Source organism: Chelon labrosus (genome assembly GCF_963514085.1).
Source record: "Chelon labrosus genome assembly, chromosome: 23".
NCBI lineage: Eukaryota > Metazoa > Chordata > Actinopteri > Mugiliformes > Mugilidae > Chelon > Chelon labrosus.
In genome coordinates, this window is record NC_140356.1 from 5,987,825 (window position 1) to 6,010,500 (window position 22,676).

General features: G+C 42.2%; 1 protein-coding gene across 1 annotated transcript in view; it reads left to right on the forward strand.

Moving 5' to 3' along the window:
- The window catches only part of rerg (RAS-like, estrogen-regulated, growth inhibitor), a 42,349-nt gene extending 24,198 nt beyond the window's left edge, over positions 1 to 18,151 (forward strand). Inside the window, exons 3-5 of the mRNA XM_084573902.1 lie at positions 7,743 to 7,799; positions 13,813 to 13,886; positions 16,743 to 18,151. Coding sequence (XP_084430028.1) covers positions 7,743 to 7,799; positions 13,813 to 13,886; positions 16,743 to 17,153 — 542 coding nt within the window. The 3' untranslated portion in view covers positions 17,154 to 18,151. The remainder of the gene's footprint in view (positions 1 to 7,742; positions 7,800 to 13,812; positions 13,887 to 16,742) is intronic.
- The last annotated feature ends 4,525 nt before the right edge of the window (positions 18,152 to 22,676 follow it).

A 22,676-nucleotide genomic window follows, 5' to 3' on the forward strand; every position in this document is an offset into this window, starting at 1 on the left:
ACAAAGACAAAGCAGCTGAAGGCTAGCATTTAAAGAGAATACAGGTTGAGCTTGTGTATGCTTAAGAAACTGACATAGAAATGTGTTTTCATCTGTCATTTCTCTCAAGAGATAATAAAAAACAAGAGGAGTGGGCCGATTTATGACATCTATTAAATTATCTGTCACATTAATAAAAAAGAAAGAATAAATCTGTGTGAACTCTGGAAGCAACAAGGAGGTGTTCATTCCTTTTCCTTGTAAGCTGCTATACTCCTTTCTCATGTGTCCTTTCATTCACATTATGTTCAACGTTTAGTTCGTAGACGCTGGCTCAGAAGCTTATAATTAGTTCTTGAACTTCCACAAAAAGGCTCTGCAAAAGTGCTCGACTGCTTAAAACGATGTCTTAATTTTCCTTTTAACTGCTGAGTGGATTCGCCGGAAACCATAAATCAATAATTAAAGCGCGGAATCTATAATCCTGTTGTCAAAAATTCTACTGATAAGTGTTGAGGACATTGATTAACGGTGAGGGCCTGCTACAGAAAATGTAATTTAGTAGCAAAGCTACACTTTGAAAGAGTTGGAACAATATCGTCAGTGTTGTGTTAGCCTGTTTCAACGTGTTAGCCTGTCACAAGCCTTTCAGGCCACATTGTGTGCAAATTGTAGCTCCTTGCCTGCCAAACAGAGCAGCAGGGCAGCGATAGTCGGCTTTTCTCCTGACAGAAATGCAATAAAACCCCCAGAAACGACCTGTCTGGCTAATGATTCACCTCGCTTCTTTTCACATAAAACATGAGAGAAACCGTGCTTCCTGCCAGCAGAGGAGCAAATTTACAACAGGTCTGATAACATCCATCAGCGCAAACAAGCACCACGATGAGTCTCAGATCAAAGACAGAGTACAAAGAGATTAAACTGAATTTACAAATTAGTTTTATGGTGTTTTGCGAGATATTTTATGTCTGATTAATTTGTGTGTTTTCCCGCAGTTCGTAAGAGCACAATAGCACTGAAGTTAATACGAAGTCCAAACTTCGTATAAATATGGGTCAAGCTTCACATAAATGCATGGGTTTCAACTTTTTAGTATTACCTTCCTTTCATGCCTTTTTACACTGATAATCCCTGCTACTTTGCAAAACGCAGAAAGACAATCCTCTATTGTATCTACAACACTTGTCCATTTAGCCCTGTTATGCTACAATACAGTTGACCTAACTATTATTTTTTAATTGCCACCTTAAAGTATTTTTCAACACAAAGTTCAGTTATGCAGTTTAAAGGTATTTAATGCACAAAATCACATTCAGTCCGCTAATGTCAACATCTGAGACGCCAGCTTCTGATATTTGCTAGTTACATTAGCTTTAGAAACAGCTAAAGCTAATGTAACTAGCAATGTCCCGATTTTGACTGTATTTTTACCAACAGGCTCGCTGGATAGCACAACAATTATGTAAAAAGCTATGTGAGTTCATTAAAATAGATTTGTTTTAACTGCAGATACATTTACAGTCAATTAATACATTTAGTTTTGGTGTTAGCTAAGGCTAGCTATCTGCTAAATATCTCTTGCTATAGCAGTATCAACTCAGTTCAGTTCAATTAACCCTTTGTTGGCCTTCTGATTGATCTGCTGACCATCACCCAGAGAGCTCCTACCCTTTGACAAGTTCTTACTTCCTGTGTTACTGTTGCTAGGTTAACAAACAAACCATAGAAAACCAGGACCCTTTCCCATAGAAAAACGTTAAAACCCTGTAATAATAGAGTCTAAAGGTAACGTGAACGCGAGACAGCAAACGTTAACAACCGTGCATTAGCAGACATTGGAACAATTACTGGTCTTTTCAGCACTTTAAAGTTATTATGTGTGGTTTTTCCTCCGCTGCATCCGCACTAGATGCTTTTTTTAAGTTTTTGAGGAAAGTAGTTTCGGTGCGAGTCTACAGGTCAATCAGAAGGCCAGCACAGTGTCAGTTCAGTTGTGTTCAAGATGATTTACAAAACCCAAAGTCTGAAAACCCCAGAGCAAGCACAAGGACACAGACGGCAAGGAAAAACTTGCTTTTGACAGGAAGAAATCTTAACAGAACCAGCTCATATGTGTGAACCCATCTGCATTGGCCGTCTAGTTAACTAGTGATGGAATGCAATGAATGTAGCTTCACAAAGTTCACATACCTATTACCTGAATACAGTCCATTTCTGCAACATGGGAAGCCACATAAATGCATAAGGCAATAAACAGCTAGAGAGTACTTACTGCGGCGTAGTTGCAACATTTCAAAACCACTTTTAACACATTTGTATTATTTGTATTTTCCTGTGAAACGCCTTTCTTTCTTCTTTTGCTTCTTCTTCTTTCCCGCTTCGGTCTAGTTTTTTTTTTTTTGCAGGCAGTTCCATTCTTACCATTTGTCCTCCAGTCATATCAGCACTGCTGGCTGTATGACATGACCCATAGTGACATGAACACAATAGGTACAGAACTTCACTGCAGCGGCACAGCTCTGGGAGGGCCAGCAAAGTGGTGTTTTTGTGCCCGAAGGGAACCAGAGAGCCGTGGGTGTCCGTCTGATGGCGGTGTGGAATCAATAGAAACTGTTCAATGAGTAACACAGCTTCCCTCAGAACAGAGCCATGGGCGCCACTAATTGCTCTTGCTTGGTTTGCAATTAGTCCGACATTCTGCCGTTAATGTGATTAGGTCACTTCTGATAAAAGCAGATTTTGGCAAACACCTCCCTTGGTGTGTAAATCTGTAAACTCGGCACTCTTCCACACAGCCGCTCACAGCAGCCGTGTGAAGACCGGGCTGCAGAGTTTGATTAAATCACATCAGTTTTTCTGCTCGACTTCAGTATTTGTTGGGAAATATCAATTTGTGGAAAACCAGTTTGAAGCCTGAGAATGTGAAAGTAGGAGACAGGGTATTGATTTAGGAGATATTATATAGCAAGAGCTCCATTTAGCACGGCAGGGAATTTTTCTACCAGCCATATGAAATGCATTGTTTGTGCTGGAGGACTGACACCAGAAGAATGAACTGCTGCCCTTACCGCACGCTGATTTACATTCTCTCACTCTACAAAATGTACTTTAGTGTTAAAGTGCCTCCACTCAGCTCCACTGCCTAAACAGTAAACTACTCTCTAGGCCACACCAAAATTTCGAACCATTTAAAACTCAGAGGGGCGTGTTAAACTACGCCGGAAAGCCAAAAACTAGTAAAGTAAAGGGAAGTTGAGCACATTCAAATTAACGTCCTCTTAATCAACTCTACAAATGTGGAGATAAATTCAGTAAATGCACCCTTGCTCAATTTAATAACACTCAGTAGGGGTTTTGCTTCTGCAGCGGTGCTTGGTGAGGCACAATTTGTGTTGAGAAATACGGAAAGTCACGTAGCGCTGTTTACTGAGTCACTTTGCTGATTAAGACTCTTCTCTTCAACACTGCAGTTTAGCACACACTGTAGCATTACCTCTGAGTTTGCAGAAATTACACTTTTAAAATTGCACTGACTTGTTTTTGGCAGCAGTACTCCAGCTGTCCCCGAGCAACATTACCATTGCAGGCCCATTACATGTTACATTATGGAGTCATGTTTCTGGGCACCAGGCAGATGGGAGTCCAACATTTTGTTCTGTTTTGCTTTCCATCCTAGACTGTATATAAATATGGACAATGCGTCCCCACTTCATTGCACTGGTCAAAGTAACGCTATTTTCCCTGGGATATGGGCGGTGCCATCTTGCAACCGGAACCAGAGTCTGCGCATCACGGTCCAAGAGTGGCTCCAAATGGAGCCGTGATATGTATGACCCACCCACACTTCCTCCACACTCACTCGTGCTTTCATTTAATTAATACTGCGCTCTGCTCTACCTCCACCAGTTATAAGGAAATGTTGGATTATACACTGTATTTATTTAGTTATTTATTTTTTCCAACTCTCATGGTCCTACGCGACCACTTTACGAAGCGGTTGACATGGCAGCTTGTAGTGATCATGATTTCACATTCTGTTTCTGTAGCATAAAATAATTAAAATGAAAAATGGACGCTTAAGTATGCACCAGTATTATATTAAATACCCAGAATGACTGATGCCATTCTTTGGTTCATTATTTGACATGTATTTTAGTGTTTTAGTTTGGCCCAAGTCCCATCCGCTAACATGGAGGGGGTGGAGTTTATGACCTATGCTGCAGCCAGCCACCAGGGGGAGCTCTACTTGCTTTGGCTTCACTTTTGAGGAGCTGATCCACTAAACACCTTTATACAGTCTACGATTTCCACCACTGTCTTTTTGCTAACTTTGTTTGCTTTTTGGTGTTGTGTGTGTTGTTTACAGATGGTTTTGTTCTCCGGTTGGAGCAGGACACTAGCGCAATAAGAGCGTAGAGTCCAAACCAAAACGATTTAAAATTAAAACCAGTAGTCTAATCTGCAGAGCTGAGGGGAATTCAAGTCGCTCGAGCCTATCCAAGTGAAACATTTGGGATTGTGACTTAGCTGCAAGAGCCCTAGGTTTTATTTTTATTATAATAAGCAGGAATTCACATTACAGAATTTCACACAATCCTCAAAAGCAGTCTGTCCTCATTACATCCCCTTCCAGGATGATAATTAGGGCTGAAAGCCTCCTGTTTTCTACAAATTGATTTGTTTTACTGATAGTGAGCTTCAGGTGATTTGTTCGTTGCACCATTTAACAATGCTCTCTATCGTTGCTCTGCACCCCTTTAAACAAATAGTCTTTGAAGAAAACAGGATACATCAATCTATAAATTAGTTATTTGAATCATAGTTTTGGCTAAAAAATACACTTAATATTATGAAATCCCTTCAGAGACTTCTACCTTTATTATATCTGGAGAACCATGGCAGAGGAATGTAATGGTAATAATTTTTGTGCAAATTAACTGAGTGCATTGAAAGCATTTGTACAACTGTAATTTTTATTCATGTAGTCCTTAAATCAAAATGAAAAATGGAACAACTAAATATGTGCTTCCACAGCAGCATCGTGTGACAGGGGGAATTTTTTTTTCTTTTTCTTTTACTGTTATCAGCTTTCATCTCTGCGCACACAGTCACTGAATCGCCTGCCTTTGTGATCTGGTCAGCTTGCTGATACAAGGAACATTATTCTTTTTGCAATCCTCCTTGCAAATCTGGGCCAAAACGTTCGTACTGATGCATGCTAACAAAGGCTCCTCTTTGCCATGTGTACATTTCTTTCCATTGGCAGTGAAAAGCAGGAGATCGAGTTACCTCTAATGAGGAAAGGACTTCACACCCCATTGGTTGTACTGTCTACCTGGAATCCGGGCCGCTGTAGCCCGGGCGCCGCAAAACAGCCTCAGTGGGAAATTCGGGGTCAAACAAGAAAAGTAAACTGGTCCAGAGGAGAAACACGCACATCAGTGTGGCTCATCAGCAGCATGATAAATGAATCTGTTGTTATTCTGCTCTCAGCGCGCTCGGGGGATAATTGGAAGTTGCACGACACAGGCTTCCTTCGCATGAAAACACTCGGAGGGTGCTTAGGTTAGAAAGGGGGATGAGGGTTAGCGAGGAAGAAATTCAGCAAGACAGGTATGATGAAGTGCTCAACCAGCTTGGCTAATAAAAAGAGGCACTACTTCATATGTGTTAGTTACAACGTGTCATACAAATCAGTCGTCAGCCGCCGTCCTGAGCTCAAAGGCTGGACTCGACTTCTTTAGGAGCGTAATGAAACGTGGCAGAGACACTCAGGTTTTTCTTCCCTTTCTTTGCGGCGGTTAATTGGCAAACGGTCCAGGCTGAGATGCCTTTTTAACCCAGTCAGAGACACATTTCAAAGGCAACGATGTTTCCCAATTGTCTCTCTCCCACAAGCAGCAGCTCGGCAAGTTGACATGAGGACACGGATACCCTCCAGGACTCAAGAGGAGCACTCAGTACTATTGGGAATCACTCGGGCACATGACAGCTCCTACGGTGAAGTTGACTGAAGGTGTGGACGTGAGGCTTGTGTGGCAATGTTGTGTACCTTCTCAACAGTTTACAGGGGTGGTATGCTGCTACTGTTCGTTATTATAAAACAGTGATAAAATCGCACACTGACCGAGCCACCGGTTATTCTACTTTCAAATAATTCTTCTGTCTTCTAAGCTCCATGTTGTAATAATCATTTGTCTTTGGTCTAACTTGGTTGAACATCAAAGAAACCAATGTGAAGACAAAGAAGAGGCTTAAAATTCGGTTTGTACAAGCCAGCAGCAAGTGGATAATGGGCCTCTCTTAGCAAATGGGCAGGACAATAAGTCAGACATATGCATCTTGTCCAGCTTTTGCTGTCAGTATCACAGGGTGACTGTGGTCCTTGCTGTGTTCAGGTTTTGTTAAGATGCAGGTGATTGCCACCACGTCCACACCTTCACCACAGCATCACGTCGCAAATAGTTAACACAGCTTCACCTCTGTTGGCTGGTTCACCTGTAACACCTGACCTGAACCTGCATCCCCACCGGTGCTTGCCGTCTTTCTCAGCTCGGCTGCCGACCGTTTATCGCAGTACAAAAAATTTAAATTCCACCTTTGTGTTAGCATATAACAGTTAGCTTGGTTTGGGGCAAATGGGTGCGCAACGTAATGAGAGAAAGGAAACTTCAAAATGTTCCTCTTTTCCATCTTGTTTCTAAATGGCTGCTGAGTCATATGTTATATGGAATTAGTTCATTGTGTGGAGAAATGGAGACAGTACCGAGCCAGGCAATATGTTTACCCCTGCTTTCAGGTTTAATGCTAAGCCAAGGTAATCACCTTCTTGGGTCTTGCTCCGTGTTTCTCACACAAATAGACATGACTCAGTCTTTTCTTCTGACTCTCGACAAAAATCTTTTCATCTCTCTCTCTCGCTCACCAAAAAAGGCGAATATTTATAATAACCACAATGACGGGTTTCTGATGCACTTTCTCCAGGATGAACATAAAGATCTCCATTTGCCGTGCACCTTTGTGATATTCTGACATTCTCAATGGCACCGCACAACCCATTAACTGAACCAAAAGCAGAAATGTTGCCGTGTTCAGATTGTCACGTGCTAAATTGGTGTTTACAGGTATACTTTCTCTCCGACAAACAACACACAAACTGTTTGGCTTGTGTCTCCGTGCGGCGCGCAGATAATGGCCTTCTAATTCTGTCTGAACGAAGCAGATCACTGTTTCCGTGAGGCAGATTACTTGTTGATGGTAAACCATTAAGGCGGTGACTCACTGGTGCGCTGGGGGATATTGAGTCTTTTTAGGTTTGAGAAAGGCTGATGCTGTAACGGGCAAACTAACCATCCCGTGTAAGAGGAGAAGAAGCCGACGAGGAACTCTGAGAGCCGACGGTTCATGCTGAAGGTTGTTTGGATGTGATCATCTGGTACTGCTCAAATAGGTATTAGCATTTAGACAAGAAGAATATTAGAGTGCTTTGGCTCTTCGGGCCTCTTGGTGGGTTATCTACAGCTGATTAGTTGTTGGAGTAGTCACGTCATCGGTCGATGTGCATATTAGGGCCGCGAGCCTGGTAATCAACACAAGAACTGATGGTTTCAAGTGGATTTTAAATCCACTAAGTTCAACGTCTGAGACACAATATGCAGTAAAAACAAAATCTAAATCCTGAAAATGAAACTACAAACCTGCTCAGTTTCTTTTGTCTTCTTTTCAGTGCTTAACACATCTTCACCTCTTGGTCTTTGCAGCTTTGGTGGTGAGATTGCTGACCAGACGCTTCATCTGGGAGTATGATCCAACACTTGGTAAGACAAATGTCTTTTGTATTTGAGAAAAATAATAATATTAATAATGAGAATTATCCTCTTTTAAAACCATTGGTACAACAGTCAATGCTATTACATTTTCCTACTCTTGTCAAAGTTAAAGTGATGTAAAATACTACACATTAAGACTGGAAAGGGGCAATCTGACAGCTATGAAAACCTCCTGCTGCCTCTAAAGTTTAGTAAGTTACACGTTATGTCGAATAAAAAGTGTAAAAGACATTCCCCCTGCACGATCCATGTGCAGCCCTTTTTCGGTCCGCGCAAACGCAGCGCAGTGCAAGCATGTGCCATGACAGCCACAGAGCAGATTCACTCTTATTCACAGCTTAATGCGTTATAATTAAAACCCCACTAGAACAAGGATATGGCCACTAATAAATAGTTCCAAATTATCTAGAAATGTCCAGTCACTGTGCTTGGGATGGGAGGGCAACAGGCTCCGGCTTCAGGCTAATTCCTGTAGCGCTTGGCACACCTCAGGAATAATCACGGCACGGTGCTACAGCCCGATCTGTAGCTGCTATACTTTGCTGCAAAGATAAAAATCACAGCCAGCCTTCAAGGGAGCCCCCATGTTTTTCTGTGCTGTGATCCTCACAATGATACAGTAATCAGGTTATGTACCGGACCAACAAATCAGGCTAAACACATACACAGACAGCTAGCCTGTAGCTGACCCTGTGACCTCCTAGAATTTGGATTCAGATAATATTTTAAGTATTAGATGCCTTCGTAAATCATACAAATTTTTAGCTAACAGGCTGCAGGCTGTAATTTTTATATATATATATTTGGCATACAGATATGAGAGCGGCGTCAATGTTTTCATCCGAGAAAGCAAACAAGTAGTTTTCCCCAAAATGATGACTTGTTACTAATTCCTCAGTTCTTTGTGTGCAACACAAATATAATTATCTTCTCTGAAGAGTAAAAAAGGTGCCTGGAAATTACCAGCAGTATCAGAATTAAAAAAAGAAAATGTAAAATATAAATGAGAAGTTAGATAATGACAGGTGATTCACGCTGGTTTAACGCTTTCCTCCTCCCTCATCATCTAGCGCATAATATAGAACTGGCCTTTTCATACCCGGACGCTGATTGAACCAATTCAGCGCGCCGTAATTATAGGGCGCGCAGCTCCTCCCGCTTACCGTGCCTTTCATTTCCCGGGCCATACAATGCCAGTTGTTCACGTGGTGCTCTTTTCAACAGCGCGTCTGGTTAGGGTGAAATTATGAGCATCAGCGGGCGATGACCACCTTAGCCGGCCGCACTCTGGAACATGTTTAATCGATGTTAATGTAACAGCAGGATAATTACAGTCATATTGCCTTTACCGCCTTCTGCGTCACGTCACGCCACTTGTCTTGGAGGTTGTTGAGATGTTTCAATAAGAACATTCTAAATTTGGATGTGATTGATTTGGTTAGAGCTCAGGTGCCAACAATTTCCTGCCTCATAATTTAGCACAACACTACCGCCCCAGATGGCTTTTTTTTTTTTTGGTAATCTAATGCTTCTTTAGGTATCAGTTTCATACTAAATGTCTTCTGCTCAAACACCGAAGAGGTGTACACGGTTTAGAAATCAAGAAAACGGAGGTAACATCCGCCTCCTTGTTTACCACGAGAGTCTGCGTCACGGCCTCGCACCTTGAGGTCCATAATGTGAACTGCAGCGCCGTTAAAGGGCGCCTGTGAACAATCAGACTGCCCGCATCAAATTACCCGTGAAGTGGTTGAAACGTTATTAAAATGCTATTATGGGCACACCACACAGGTAGAGGGGGCGTACGTGCGAGAGCGTCAGTTTCAGAAAAATGGGATTACTGGCAGAAGGTGGGCCGCACGTCATCTGTCTCAATAAGCCTTCCAGCGAACATAGCTCACCATTCGTCTCCATTTATTATCCTCCTATTTATTTGCATAAAATAAATAAACAAGCTCGGATGTTCTTTCCGACAGTGAGCGATCACCGCTGCTCACAGGCCTGCTGTAGGATGGAGTCCTTCCTGCATGGGAACAGGCAATTATGAGTCACGGAGAGTTTGGTCTCTGTTTCATTTCACTCGAAGCTAAGTACAAAGCAGATGATCAAGCACGTACTCATCTATAGTTTGCACGACTGCCGAGCAGAGGGGTCTTCTTCACTTCCAAAGCACATCAGATGGCTCAAGTAGACTGTCTAACCTCTTTGGGAGTGGATGAACTGACTCAAGTGATGCTAAACAAAATGACCTAATAAGATATTTACATGCCCCTGAACATCTGAAATAATATAATGTTGAAAGATTAGATTTTTCCCAGCTTTATTAATGACACTGAATTCAGCCAGTAGAGAAAAATGATAGAAACTGACCCATGTTTTCATCGAACTGGCGTCATTCAAATTCTGAAACACTTTCCCGATCAACCAGTTTTCTGGTAACCGCCGATCCGCCCCACTCGGAGAGTAACAATCAGATCAAGCGCTGACGTCGTTTACGGGTGCCAGTGCTTTCCTATTCAAGTGATTAGCAATAATTTACGCCACCCCTCTCATCAGGTCTGATTAGGCCATTCTGCTGAAGCATTTCAACCCTGATTCCGCTATTATTCTGGTCATTACTGGAAGATTTGCACAGTGTTTATGTAAATGCAGCCAGTGTTACCTCAAACCTATTTTGGCATTTCTGTGCAAGAATCTTGTGTTATTTACTGACAGTAAGTCAAGGTATAAATGTTTAGTTTTGTTTGCTGCAGACAGCATTTTATTGGAGTAGCCAAAGACGAGAGGTTGACCAACTCCCATCTTTTCTGCTTAAGCACTAGCGCCACAGGATCGTTATTTTGTGATGCCTAGGTAACGGTAAAAACAAATAAAAGAAATCTCGGCCGTTAACGTATTTGCTTGGTTTGGCTGGTTGATTTCTCGGTTTAGCTGCTTAACTTATGAGTGGTGATGTCTTACAGATTATATTTACAGTGTCACTGACAGCTAAAAAGGCAGCCAGTCATAATCCGTCCTCACATTTTCACCTTTTATGAAAGGGCGACTTACATTCTGAGTACATCATTATAAGTAATACAAAAAAAACAAAAAAAAAAACATAAATTCTGGGCAATTATTATTAAATCTCTACTTCTGTGTCCATCTGTTGACTTCGTATGCTCTTCTGGTACTAGCAGATGCTGCAAGTATGCGCAGACAACACAAGATGACAAGTTGGATCTCATTCCCTGTAGCACTATGGGGGAATGGTAGCTGTCCAGGCTGCACACAGCCTAGAAATAATTATTTCTGTCTCTGTACACCATCCAGTTATAGAATCTAATCTGCTTTGGCTCGCACAAAAAGGGCGTGCTACTTTGTCTGTGGTGTGACATTACAACAACATGAACCGTGCGCGAACATTTTGGTAATACAATACGGTGATTTTAATTTTTTGAGAAGGCTGTGGAAGCAGGCATTGACAAGCTTTACCAACAAGCTGGATTTTTCTCCGATCCATTTTGACACTTGGAATCCGCGCTGACACTTTCCCTTTCTGTCTTTGCCAGCGCAGCCTTCAGGCAGTGAGGGGTTTTAAGTTATGAGAGGTGAATTGACTGCTGTCAGGAAATGACTGTTTTTGTTTCTTTCCAAGACCTCTGGAGAGGATGGCGGGGCCACTTAAATCATTTCAACCCTGCCTCCTGTCAGTGCATTTAGCCACGAATACACCGGGGGGGTGGTGGTGGTGGCGGAAGGGGACAGATTGGTTAATGTTGCAGCTGACAGAGTGACGGCTCCTGAAATAGGCCGTCCCACGAGTCACAGTGTGAGACTCTGGTTCTCTTTAGAGATGCTCCCCATGCCTCCAGCCAAACAGATGTACGGGCTACTTCCGCCTCTGGCTCTCTGTTGCATCTCATTTACGTCAAAGGACGCAGTTTGTCCCCCAGGAGAGGGGAGTGCACCTGGGACACAGCAGGGTGGGCACGCAGGACCTGCCATTTTAAACTCTCTTGTCGCTGGGAATCTGGAGATTTTTCTGGCATCTGAGAACTTCTGCATCATTGTTTGAGATTTTGAGCTCATCACTAAACTGATAACAGCTAAACTCCATATTCAAACGGTTAGGAAGGAAAACAGACAGAGCGCTTTTAACATCTGTAGACTTTGTTTGAAATTAAGGTTGGGAGTTCAAGTTGAGTTAGTTTATTGTGACGTCAGGTTTATAGATTGGAGCTTGGGAAAAGTCTTTTTATTTCTATTTATTATTTAATGTCGTCTGATTAATTTAGCAATTATGCTAACGCTAAGACTACAAGGTAGCCTGGAGTTTGCAGAGATCCTAAGACGTTGGCACAGAACTGTGACTGATGACGTTATCCAACCAGATGCTATGTTTGACCATAAAGAAGTTGACATTGTATAAACATAAATAAAATTTAAAAAAATCAAATGGATTAGTAACAAATGGGAGGTTTCACGCCTAACTGGGCAATTTTGATTTATTTTATTTTTTTTAGAATTGGGTGGGTGAACAAAATTAGGGCTGGTTTTGGATCATTCTTTCTAGTTATTTTTGCTCGAGATCACTGAATGTGAACTGCTGGCGCCTATTTCCAAAGAGTAGAGAAGTACTCCATCTGCCTATCACTGGACCACACAGTGGACATGCAATTTGTTGCTGTACGTCTATTTTGGGAGGTTTTGTTGGTGTTATTGGCAGTTTTTGAACAGCTTTTGGGCAGAAAACCATCAGCTGTATACCAGTGTGCCAGCCCTCTTGTCCAGCGCTCACAGAATCTTTCACCTTCTCAAGTTTTCCTTTGTGTTAACACACTAAAGCCCGGGCTACATTCCCCCAACAAATCCATACAGAGCCTACGCTGCAGCGGGCTACTACTGTGTAAGCTAAAATGCTAATCAGCTGTGTCACACAATGGTGACAGGAACTGAGCTACTCATGTTGAAGTTAATAGTTGTCGGTCAACATTTACTTTCATTGAAATCACTGCTACGCAGGAAATAGGTAAGACATCTGAGCAGAGGGTTTCTAGGAGGCTAGTCAAAGGAGAATTTTCTGGGTTTGTCTGTCCACTGAAACTCGTGGACAAAAAGGTTTCCATAACCTTAACTTTGCCATCAATCTGCCAGCCCTAATAATCACCCTGCTCATAAAAAAAATATTGATATTAAAAAGGACAGATTAATTGACTTCTTATGCCGGAATGGAACAAAACCTTTCAACTATTTTCCCTTTTCAAAAGAGCCATGCATCAAGGAGGAGCAGCAGAGCAGGCAGGGCATTAGTCACAGTCTGAACGTAATTGTCAGATTGGATTCACAAAAAGTCGTTAAGAAGGAGCCGACTCAAGCTCTCTGGTAGAGAGGATGGCAAAATCCAGCAGAGGTGTCCGGCGAATTTCAGCGTGTCCGGCGCTCATTGGGAGGTGTTTACACAGATGGGATTTTTTACAAGGGGGCAATTCAGGCAGATAACTCACGCGCTTGTCTTCTGGTGGTGGAATGAAAGTTCACAGTTCACACCTGTGTTCTTGTGGCAGGAATAAGAAGCTGTTATCCTGTTGTTCAAAGAAAACCGGTCCGTGGCTAACATGAAAGATTGCTCCATCCATTTCTGATTCTTCTTTTCAGGCCAGTCAGTTTTACGGCGCAGTAGATGTACTGAAGCAATTACATGCATCATTTAGGCAGGTTTTGTGAAAATCTTGCCCACAGGATATTTTTAATATTAAAGAGGATTAGACAGGAAGTGGCGGTTTAAAAAGGAAAAGTGTTAGGCACACAGTAATGATCGGTTTTATGTGCAATACTCAAAAGAATGGTAGGCGGAATTACATTTGCCACTGCCGTACAGATCACTTTTCGTCTGCTCACTTTCATAGTGATGTGTAATTTGGTGCTTCAGTCACACACTGAAACAAGTTCGACTCTAATGTATAATCAAATGATGATTCACACCGGACCGAATTTCTGAGAACTGCTTTGTGTCTTGCAGAATCAACATATCGCCACCAAGCCAACATCGATGATGAGGTCGTCACCATGGAGATTCTGGACACTGCGGGGCAGGTGAGGCAGCGATCCAACTCGCATTCATCATCAGTCATCCCATAAAAACAGTAATCCTCTGGAACGATGAGTCTGTAGATGATTTTGTAGTTCTCTCACTTGTTCTAAGTAGGAAAAACAGTTTCAAATGCCAAGTGAAAGGAGGTATAAAGGAGTAATCCTGATCGTTTCTGGTGCTGTTTCACAATGTCAGTGGTCCACTTTGATACGCTGCTTGCCATACTGGAACCACGCTTTAAAAAGAAGATCGATTTCAGTGATCCAGTTGATCCTGAAGGGCGGCCGCCAGTGCGAACGTAGTTTAACAGGAGCTGTTTTGCATGACGTTTAACAGTTGCATGTACAGAGGCTCTGAGTGGTCAAAAAGGTTTAAGTGGATGCAGGAAAACTCACAAAATATTAATTAATAGGGTTTTAATTGAGTTTCACGCAACATTGTGAAACTTGGTGTGCAAATGCCTTACAGACAAATGGTGTTGCATCACTGGTGTAATTGTTCATTTATTCTTAGTCCTTTTTGATGGGCTAAATTTGTAATAAACTACTTAATAGCAGAGGAAAGAAAAGAACATTTGGAATCAAAATAAAAGTCATTTTGTGTGTTTTTTTCCACTTGTTTCTGATGTGGATAAGCTCCAAATGCATTGTCATCCTCCCACTGCGGCCTTTCTCGGAGATATTCGAAGAATTGTTGAGGTGGCTACGAGAATGAATGGCACATAAAGACGGTCATTTCCTGCGTCTAACAGGAGCGTTGCCAGGTTCTGACCATGAGGGAGAGCTTGCGTAAGTCCTGGGCCCGGAGAGATAAATGTGCTGCAGTGCTGCGTAGGTGTTCTGCTGGCGGCTGATTTCCCCAGCGACACCTCAGCCAAGTCATCTCTCTCTCATTACATTGTAGTCTATTTTCAGATGACATTAGGATGAGGCCTGAATGTTTCCAGACGTGGCTGCAGTAGATGTCAGGCCTCCCCTGATTGTATCAAAGCATTGTGCTAACCGTAGAAATTTTAGGGGACGGTGGAATCTTCTTGATTGCTCATAAATTCCAGGTTCAAATGTCGGTCAGGTACACAAACGTGAAGCTTTCTCATCTGTCCTCAGGACACCTACGAGATCTGGATCCATATGCCTCCCTTTTGTCAAGTTATCATTTCAAGTCTGCCACTCGACCAGTCGGGTCCTGTAACAACTGAACAGACTGTTTCTGCCTTGACGTGATCAAATTAGGAGCACATGCTTGCACGCTTGACTGCACGCATTCCTTAGACGGCCATAGATTTAATTTATGGCTGAAGAAGGTGTGGGAGAGAGCAGAGAGAAAGTTGGGGACTGAACACAAATACGTTTCTACACGTTTTACACTTACAAACTTAAATATGTGTTTGACAGCAAACCGTCATGCTTTTCACATGACTCGTTTTTCATAAAAATGTGTGGTTTTTGTTTTAATTTTTTTGGGAAGTTGCCTTATAGAGAGATAAAACAAGAGATTGACATCTAGCAGCACCTCTAAAGCTCTTCATGCCTGTTATATTTCTTTTATATTTTGTACTGGTAACCAATAGGAAAATGTGTGATGATTATATTTAAACAAAACTTTGTTCAGAAAGCATGTCTTCTCTATTTGTTTCTGATGCAGATATATGAGTTTCCACCCTCCCACTGCTGGAAATATTCAGTTCAATTCGACTGAACTCGATTCGATTTGATACGATGCGATACAATATAAAACTAAATGAAATGAAACAAAACGTAACAATATGATACAAAACAATACAAAACGATACAATACGATACGATACGATACTATACAAAACGATACGATACGATTTTATTTATATTTATTTACGATATGATACGATACGATACGATACGATACGAAACGATACGATACGATACAAAATGATACGAAGCCATACGATACGATAGATTTTATTTAGATTTATTTACGATATGGTACGAAACGAAACGATACGATACAAAACAAAACGATACAATACGTTACGATAAGATGCGATACAATTTTATTTATAGTCATATTTATTTAGCAACATTTATTTTCAATAACAGTACAAATTGTCTGGAGATGCTTTACAAAACCTGACGTGAAACCCCCAGAGCAAGCAGGAAGGCGACGGTGGCAAGAAAAAAATAGCTCATATGGAGGGACCCATCTACCTGAGGCAGGCCGAATAGAGACAGAAAACGAGACAGAAGAGAGCAGCGGGAGGAACGAGATAAACATCCATCTGTCATAGATACTGTACATCCATCTGTCTAAAGGGTACATGTAGAATGTGATGGTGATACAAAAAACAACATCTAGCTGACGCATGCTACATGACAGTTTGGTAATGAATAGAAATAAAGCTCTCAGTGACAGCAGTTGTGTTCGAAGGATTGTTGGGAGTGGATATGAGAATGAATGGAGGTACTTAGAGATGGTAATTTCCTTCAGTCTAACGGGAGCATTGCCTGGTTCTGACCATGAGGGAGAGCTTGCGCGAGGCCAAGGACTTACACAAGCTGGTAAACACAGCCAAAAGACAGATTAGACTGTAAAGACTGGGAACAACGGACAGCTGGCATTAGTTTTGTTCAAAGCTCCCAGACAAGGAATACATTGGCACATAAACCCCTTTAACATTACCTTAACTGATCCAAATGGACTCAACAAGAGCAGCATTTTAGTTTTAATCAGTTCGTTTTAGCGGTGATGTTACATTATTAATCGTAGACAAAGCACGGCTAGCTTTGCAAACAACTTTCTGTGGACACTGGTATCAATCTCCTCTTTTAACTCAAAAGGTGGGATTAGCAGTCCTCTTACCATATTTCTTCTCTTCATCTCAGGAGGACATCCAGCAGAAGGAGGGTCACATGCGTTGGGGCGACGGATTCGTCATCGTATACGACATCACAGACCGGGGAAGCTTTGAGGAGGTGGCGCCGCTCCGAAGTCTCCTAGAGGAGGTGAAGAAGCCAAAGAACGTCCCCCTGGTTCTGGTGGGCAACAAGTCTGACCTGGACCATGTCCGGCAGGTCGGCACAGAGGAAGGAGAGCGCCTGGCCGCGGAAATGGCGTGCGCCTTCTACGAATGTTCAGCCTGTGCCGACGAGGGTGGCGCCGTGGCCGAGGCTTTCCACGAGCTCTGCCGGGAGGTGAGACGCCGCAAGGCCGTCCAGGGCAAGGCCAGACGCCGCAGCTCAACCACCCACGTCAAACAGGCCATCAACAAGATGCTGACCAAGATCAGCAGCTAGGAATGAGCCACACTACCGTCTTAAGAACAAAACGAAAAAAAGTAAAGTTTACTATAAAAATGTTTTGGATAATTATTGTTTCTAAAATGGACCAAATATGACTGATTTTAGCTGAACTCATTCTTTTGTTATTCTCTGATCCTTCTTCTCATTGCCTCAAGTGCAGTGTCTCTTTCATTTAGAAGAAGTAAATGATGTTGTCACTTTGGGACAGTTGATGGACGATGTCTTATAGAAACCTCAGTGGATCAGAATAATTCTGGATACTGTTGACCTGGTACAATGGCAAGGTTCTTGACTACCTTCTAGTGTTCTTTTATCCAACTCTCTCTCTCTCTCTCTCTCTCTCTCTCAACTTATCAAATAAGGCAAAGGAAAGCCTGAAAACGATGCATGCAAGCTGTCCCAATACGCATGCCGGGAATCCAAGAATTTATTGCTATTGCAAAGGAAGACTTTTCTTCAAGGTTTTCTTCCTTGTATCTTGTCTGTAGAGGGATATTGTAATGTGCTTTGGCGAATGTGTGTAACTGTTCTGTCAGCACTGGTCAAAGAAAATTGAGATCAGAGATCTGCTGTGGTTCATCCATGTCAGTTCTAGGCAAATCTCAAGAATTGTTGATGTCTGTCCTGAAAGCAAACCTTGTGACGAAGTCTACTATGTATTGCTGACGTTAGCTGTTCCTCAACGGACTGTCAGGCTGCCCAGGACACGTGGAACTCTAAGATCTTTTCCTCGAGTAACCAAAGCACAGGTTCTCTAAACACACAAAGGGAAGCAATGTCACATTCTACAGATGTACTATGGCTATAATAATAATAATACTGTTGACTACAGCGAGTATAATGTAGTGTATAGCCATAAGCACTTACGTGTCTTGGAAATGTACAAAACCAAAAGGCGTCTACAGTAGAAGATACTGTTATTGTTCAAATGTGATATATGTATGTGTCGGATCAAAACAATCAGCTGTGCACCTGTAAATAAAATGGATATATCCCACCAGTTTTTCTCTTGACAAATTCATATGTATGGTCGACATCAATGTAAATGTCATCACTGGGTGTGTGATATTTGGAAGGAGCACTTAGTGCCGTTACATTTGACGACATAATCGTTATGATACAGATGCCTTCACTGCACCAGGATCACTACCAATCAAATGTCACTTCACATCACGTCATATTCTCCAGATGGGCAGAGCAATGGCTTAAGATACACTTTGTGTCCTCTTGAAACTCAATTGCAACCTTTGGTTCAACTGTCTTTCTCAGGTAATACGCCACTATTTTGTAGAGGTGTTGAAGTTGAACTCAGACCTTTTCGTTTTGTGTGACTGAACAGTAATCACTCTCAACTGTCAGAGGAAAAGAAAAAAGTACACCCAAACACTTTGGGCTTACTTGTAAACTGCCACATCAAAAAGGAAAAAAACAAAAAACAAAAAAAAAACGAAGTGAGCCATTGCTAGATTACCGTAAGGGCTTATGTCGCACAGACCAATAGGGCCTAGGAATTACACAGCTACAGATATTTTGGTCCTTCTGTCAGATTGCATTCAAAAGTATTGTTCTTTTCTACATAATAGGGAATGTTTAACAGCCAAAAGGCGTGTGTAGCTATATTTCAGTCACTTTGCGTGGTCAGCCGACAGTACCGATACGAAGAGTGAACATTTCTTGAGGGATCATGAACTTGTTAGATAGACTTTGACACTTGGACTCTGAACTGAAGAGCAACTGTGTCACAGAGGTGAATCCCTAACAATGAAGGTGGATGGGAACATGAAACCCAGAGTAGACGCTGATGGCGGAGAAGTAGATGAAGTTGCCAGGTGGCTGAAGGACACGTCCAATGAAGACTTTTAGGATGACCGTGGAGATGGAAAGGAGGATTGCTCAACAGACTGCTTGCAGACAGAGTGACGGAATAAAAGTGAATTTAAAGCACAGGGAGGGGAAATGACGAGCACGGGAAAAAGCAGGCAAATAGCTCACTGGGTGAAAGCAGTGACGTGGAAACTGGGGACGGACTGCTTTTGACAGCTTGGGAAAATAGGAGAGATAAGGAAGTACAGCGATAGCCAACATTAGCCAGAGGGCAACAGATCATGAGGGGACAGATGGCTGAACTTTCACTGAAGCTTCATAAACACAATCAAATAAGAATCACAAATCTTTTTATGTGTGATTTTGAATCAGTTAACCAATGCTAAAACTATTCTCAGTCAAACTTTTGTCAGAGGAAACACCAAAAAAACATCTTTATTTCCATCTGCCTTGTGTTTTAATAGAATGGCTCTGTAGGGCTTCTGTATTAAATTATTTAAAATACGCATATGAGGGAGAGGAGCAGTGAAGACCTCCTGGGATACAACTGAGTTATGATTAGAATAATGGACCATATACAGTCTAATGCAGAAAAAAGACAAGGCCATTCCTCACCTCATCAATCATTAGCAGTTACTTTATATAAAGGTTCGGGTGGATTTGGGGTCTCCATTGACATGCACTATAGTAGAAAAGAAAATCAAAGTTAATGGTTACCCACTTCCAACAGTGTGCCTCCCAGTAAACACCCCCGTGTTACTTCGGATAGATTGTAGGCTCAAAGAGAGAACACACAAATAAAAATGTCTTTCTTTAGTTTGGGTGAAGCACAAAGGAGTGGCCCAGCTATCTGGCAGATAATTACAGGAGACGAAAATCTCATAATAACCAGTGAAGGGAACAGCAGAGCCGACCAGACAGAGAAAATGGCAATTTCAGGTTTCCCCATTGCTGCAGTTTAAAGAGCTCATGAGATCAGTGTTTCTCTGATTCAGCTCCAAACACTTCTACTTTAATTAGTGAAGGTAAAAGAGGGGGTGATCTTGCTGCGTGAAACATGAGATGATTTGATGATTATTACCAAAGCTTGGCAAGTAAAAATGATTTCCTCACCTCAAATATTACTTTCTACAGCAAAAGTTTAACACGAGCACGCTGATCAGCCCAGTCTTCCTCCACCTTTAATCTCATCTCCTTCACCTGCTGGAGAGAAGCATTTATACTCTTCAGAAGTCCACTCACATCTTCCACCTGCTGCTTTTGATGAACAGGAGCAGCTTGACAGTTGGGTGGGGGTACTCCTTTCTCTGTTTGTTGGTGTTGGTATGGTGCTAACGCCATCACTCAGCTCCTCATACTTCTTTGTCAGACATTAATGCTCAGTCTCAAACCATACTGTTTTATTAAAATAACGTTTGTCGTAAATGCACGCGTGACCGATGTGTACGAGTTTACATTTCATTGGAGCTCAGCTTCCTCTTGCTCCCACGAACCTCAAACCCTGCTCGCTTAATCTGGAAAGATTTTGTTCCGGACAAACAATAAAGATTTTACTTTACTCACGTGCGCAACAGAAAAATAAAGTCTCCGGTGACTACAAACCAAATGAGATCCCATAGATTGCCATAGAGGGGGATGAAGGTGACGCCATCCTTGGCCTAGATGCTGGTGGTGGTAGGAAGAAGAGCAGGCTGGAGCTTTGCATGCTGGAGGAGCACGGGGTGGAGGAGGGCCATGGCAGTTTTGAAATGACATTTAACAGCAGCAGAGGAGGACCATGTTTGAATTAGAAAACAAGGATGAAATTGTCACAATTGATTGAGATTGTGGCAAAATGTGAATGGGTAAGCCGGAAACAGTCATGTGATTACAATAGCAAGAGAAGATAGAGAGACAGAGTTGTGAATAAGTGACGATGAAGTCCTGAAGTTACACCAAGTAGTATCTGGCAGCCTTAGCTAGTTAGCCAAGTAATCAGTAACACAAATACTTCAATTGTTACATTTAAGTATAAATACCTTTACCTAACCCTAACCCAGTGGCATGCTTCTTTGGGTTACTTGATAATGCTAAACTGCCTGTAGCTCTGAATTAAAATAAATGAATCCCTTTTCAGAGGTTCCTAACATTTCCATTGCAATTGGCTCAGATGTAACAGATCCAGCCTAGATTATCCTAGTTTTTTATCTAGGTTAGAGGAGGTTTGATCATATGAACGTCAGCCTGGTGGGTCCCCTTCCATCTGCCATGTTTTCACCCACCCACCACCTCACCATAGTGGACTAGACCACCAAAGCCATTCGTCAGTCACTGGCACACCATCTGGGCTATCTTCTGACTGGAGCTCACAATTTACAGTAGGTCTAAACTCTGAGAGACTGTCGCTAACAGCCACCAGGGGTGATGCTCCAGCGCCCAAGCTGCCACCAGCAGGCCAGCTGGGTGTGCCAGCCGCTTCGTTGCTCTATGAAGGCCAGTCTCGAGGGAGCAGCTGGTTCAACAGGCTCCCGTGAGTCAGGGTCTGTGTAATATGTGTTAGGGAGAGAAATAAAGGGAGACATTGTCGGTATTTGCTCTGCGTGCAATTACTACAGAGTACGCACTTAAAAATATGCATTTGTGAACTGAAAATCACGTCAAATAATTAATTATTTTGACAAAACTAGAGCAGGATACAACATCTGGAGGATTGGCTGCTCTTCTCTCCCCCCTCCAGTAAGAAATCCAAAGCTGTGGAAGAGATTTAGTGTGCTCCAGACAACATTGATCCGTCTTCTTCTTTGAAATCCTGCAGTATAGAGCTGGCTTGTGCGCAGTTCACGGAAATATTTCATGGATAACCCGAAGAAATCTCCTAGATCTTAATCAGGAGGCTAGCTCAGAGTCAGGAAATCGTAGGCGTGGAGATTTGTCTTATTTGTCCGAGGCTGAGTTTTGTTGTTCATCCTTGACCTTGGGAGCTGCAGCTCACTCTTTCCGAATGACGGCATTATCCGCTGATGAAGATCATGTGATGAGATGAGATTGTTTTGTCATTTATCATTGCTGTGTTTATTATTACCTGTCTTCCAGCGTGTTGTAAAAAAAAAAAATAATATTCAGCAAGCCATCTTGGAAAGACTCTCAGTGTTGATGCTGCTAATATTTCTGGAGGGAGACAAACGCCCTTAGAGCGAAAATAATTGCCATATCCTTGCAGATGCTGATGTCCCCATACATCCTGTTTAGATATGCAATCAAGGGGAAAATTAGTGGAATAACAGAATGATGGAGAAACAAACACTGCAGCTAATAACTGATTGTAGATGAGCAGAGATAAATCACAATAAAGTCAGTAAGTGATTCTGGATGTGCAAATGTACGCCATGTTTATTTTTAAGAACTTATTTGGCACGTTCTTGAGACCCACTTGATGAAATTTTCCTTTACAAGGCGGAGTTGTTGTTCTGTGGAAAAAAAAAAAACGGAAAGGAGAGCACGATATCTCCATAGCAGAGGAAATGAAAGACGTGCAGAGAGGGGTAACGTTCCCTCTGTAAACAGGCCGGTTCTCCAGAGCTCTTCTTTCCTCTTCTGTCCAATCCCTTACAAATAACACATACTTCTTCCCTGAGTGGGCTGGTAATGCACTGACACGGTGTTTAAGTTAGACTTGAGGAGTTTATTTCCAAAGAGACGTGCAGCATGGCCGCG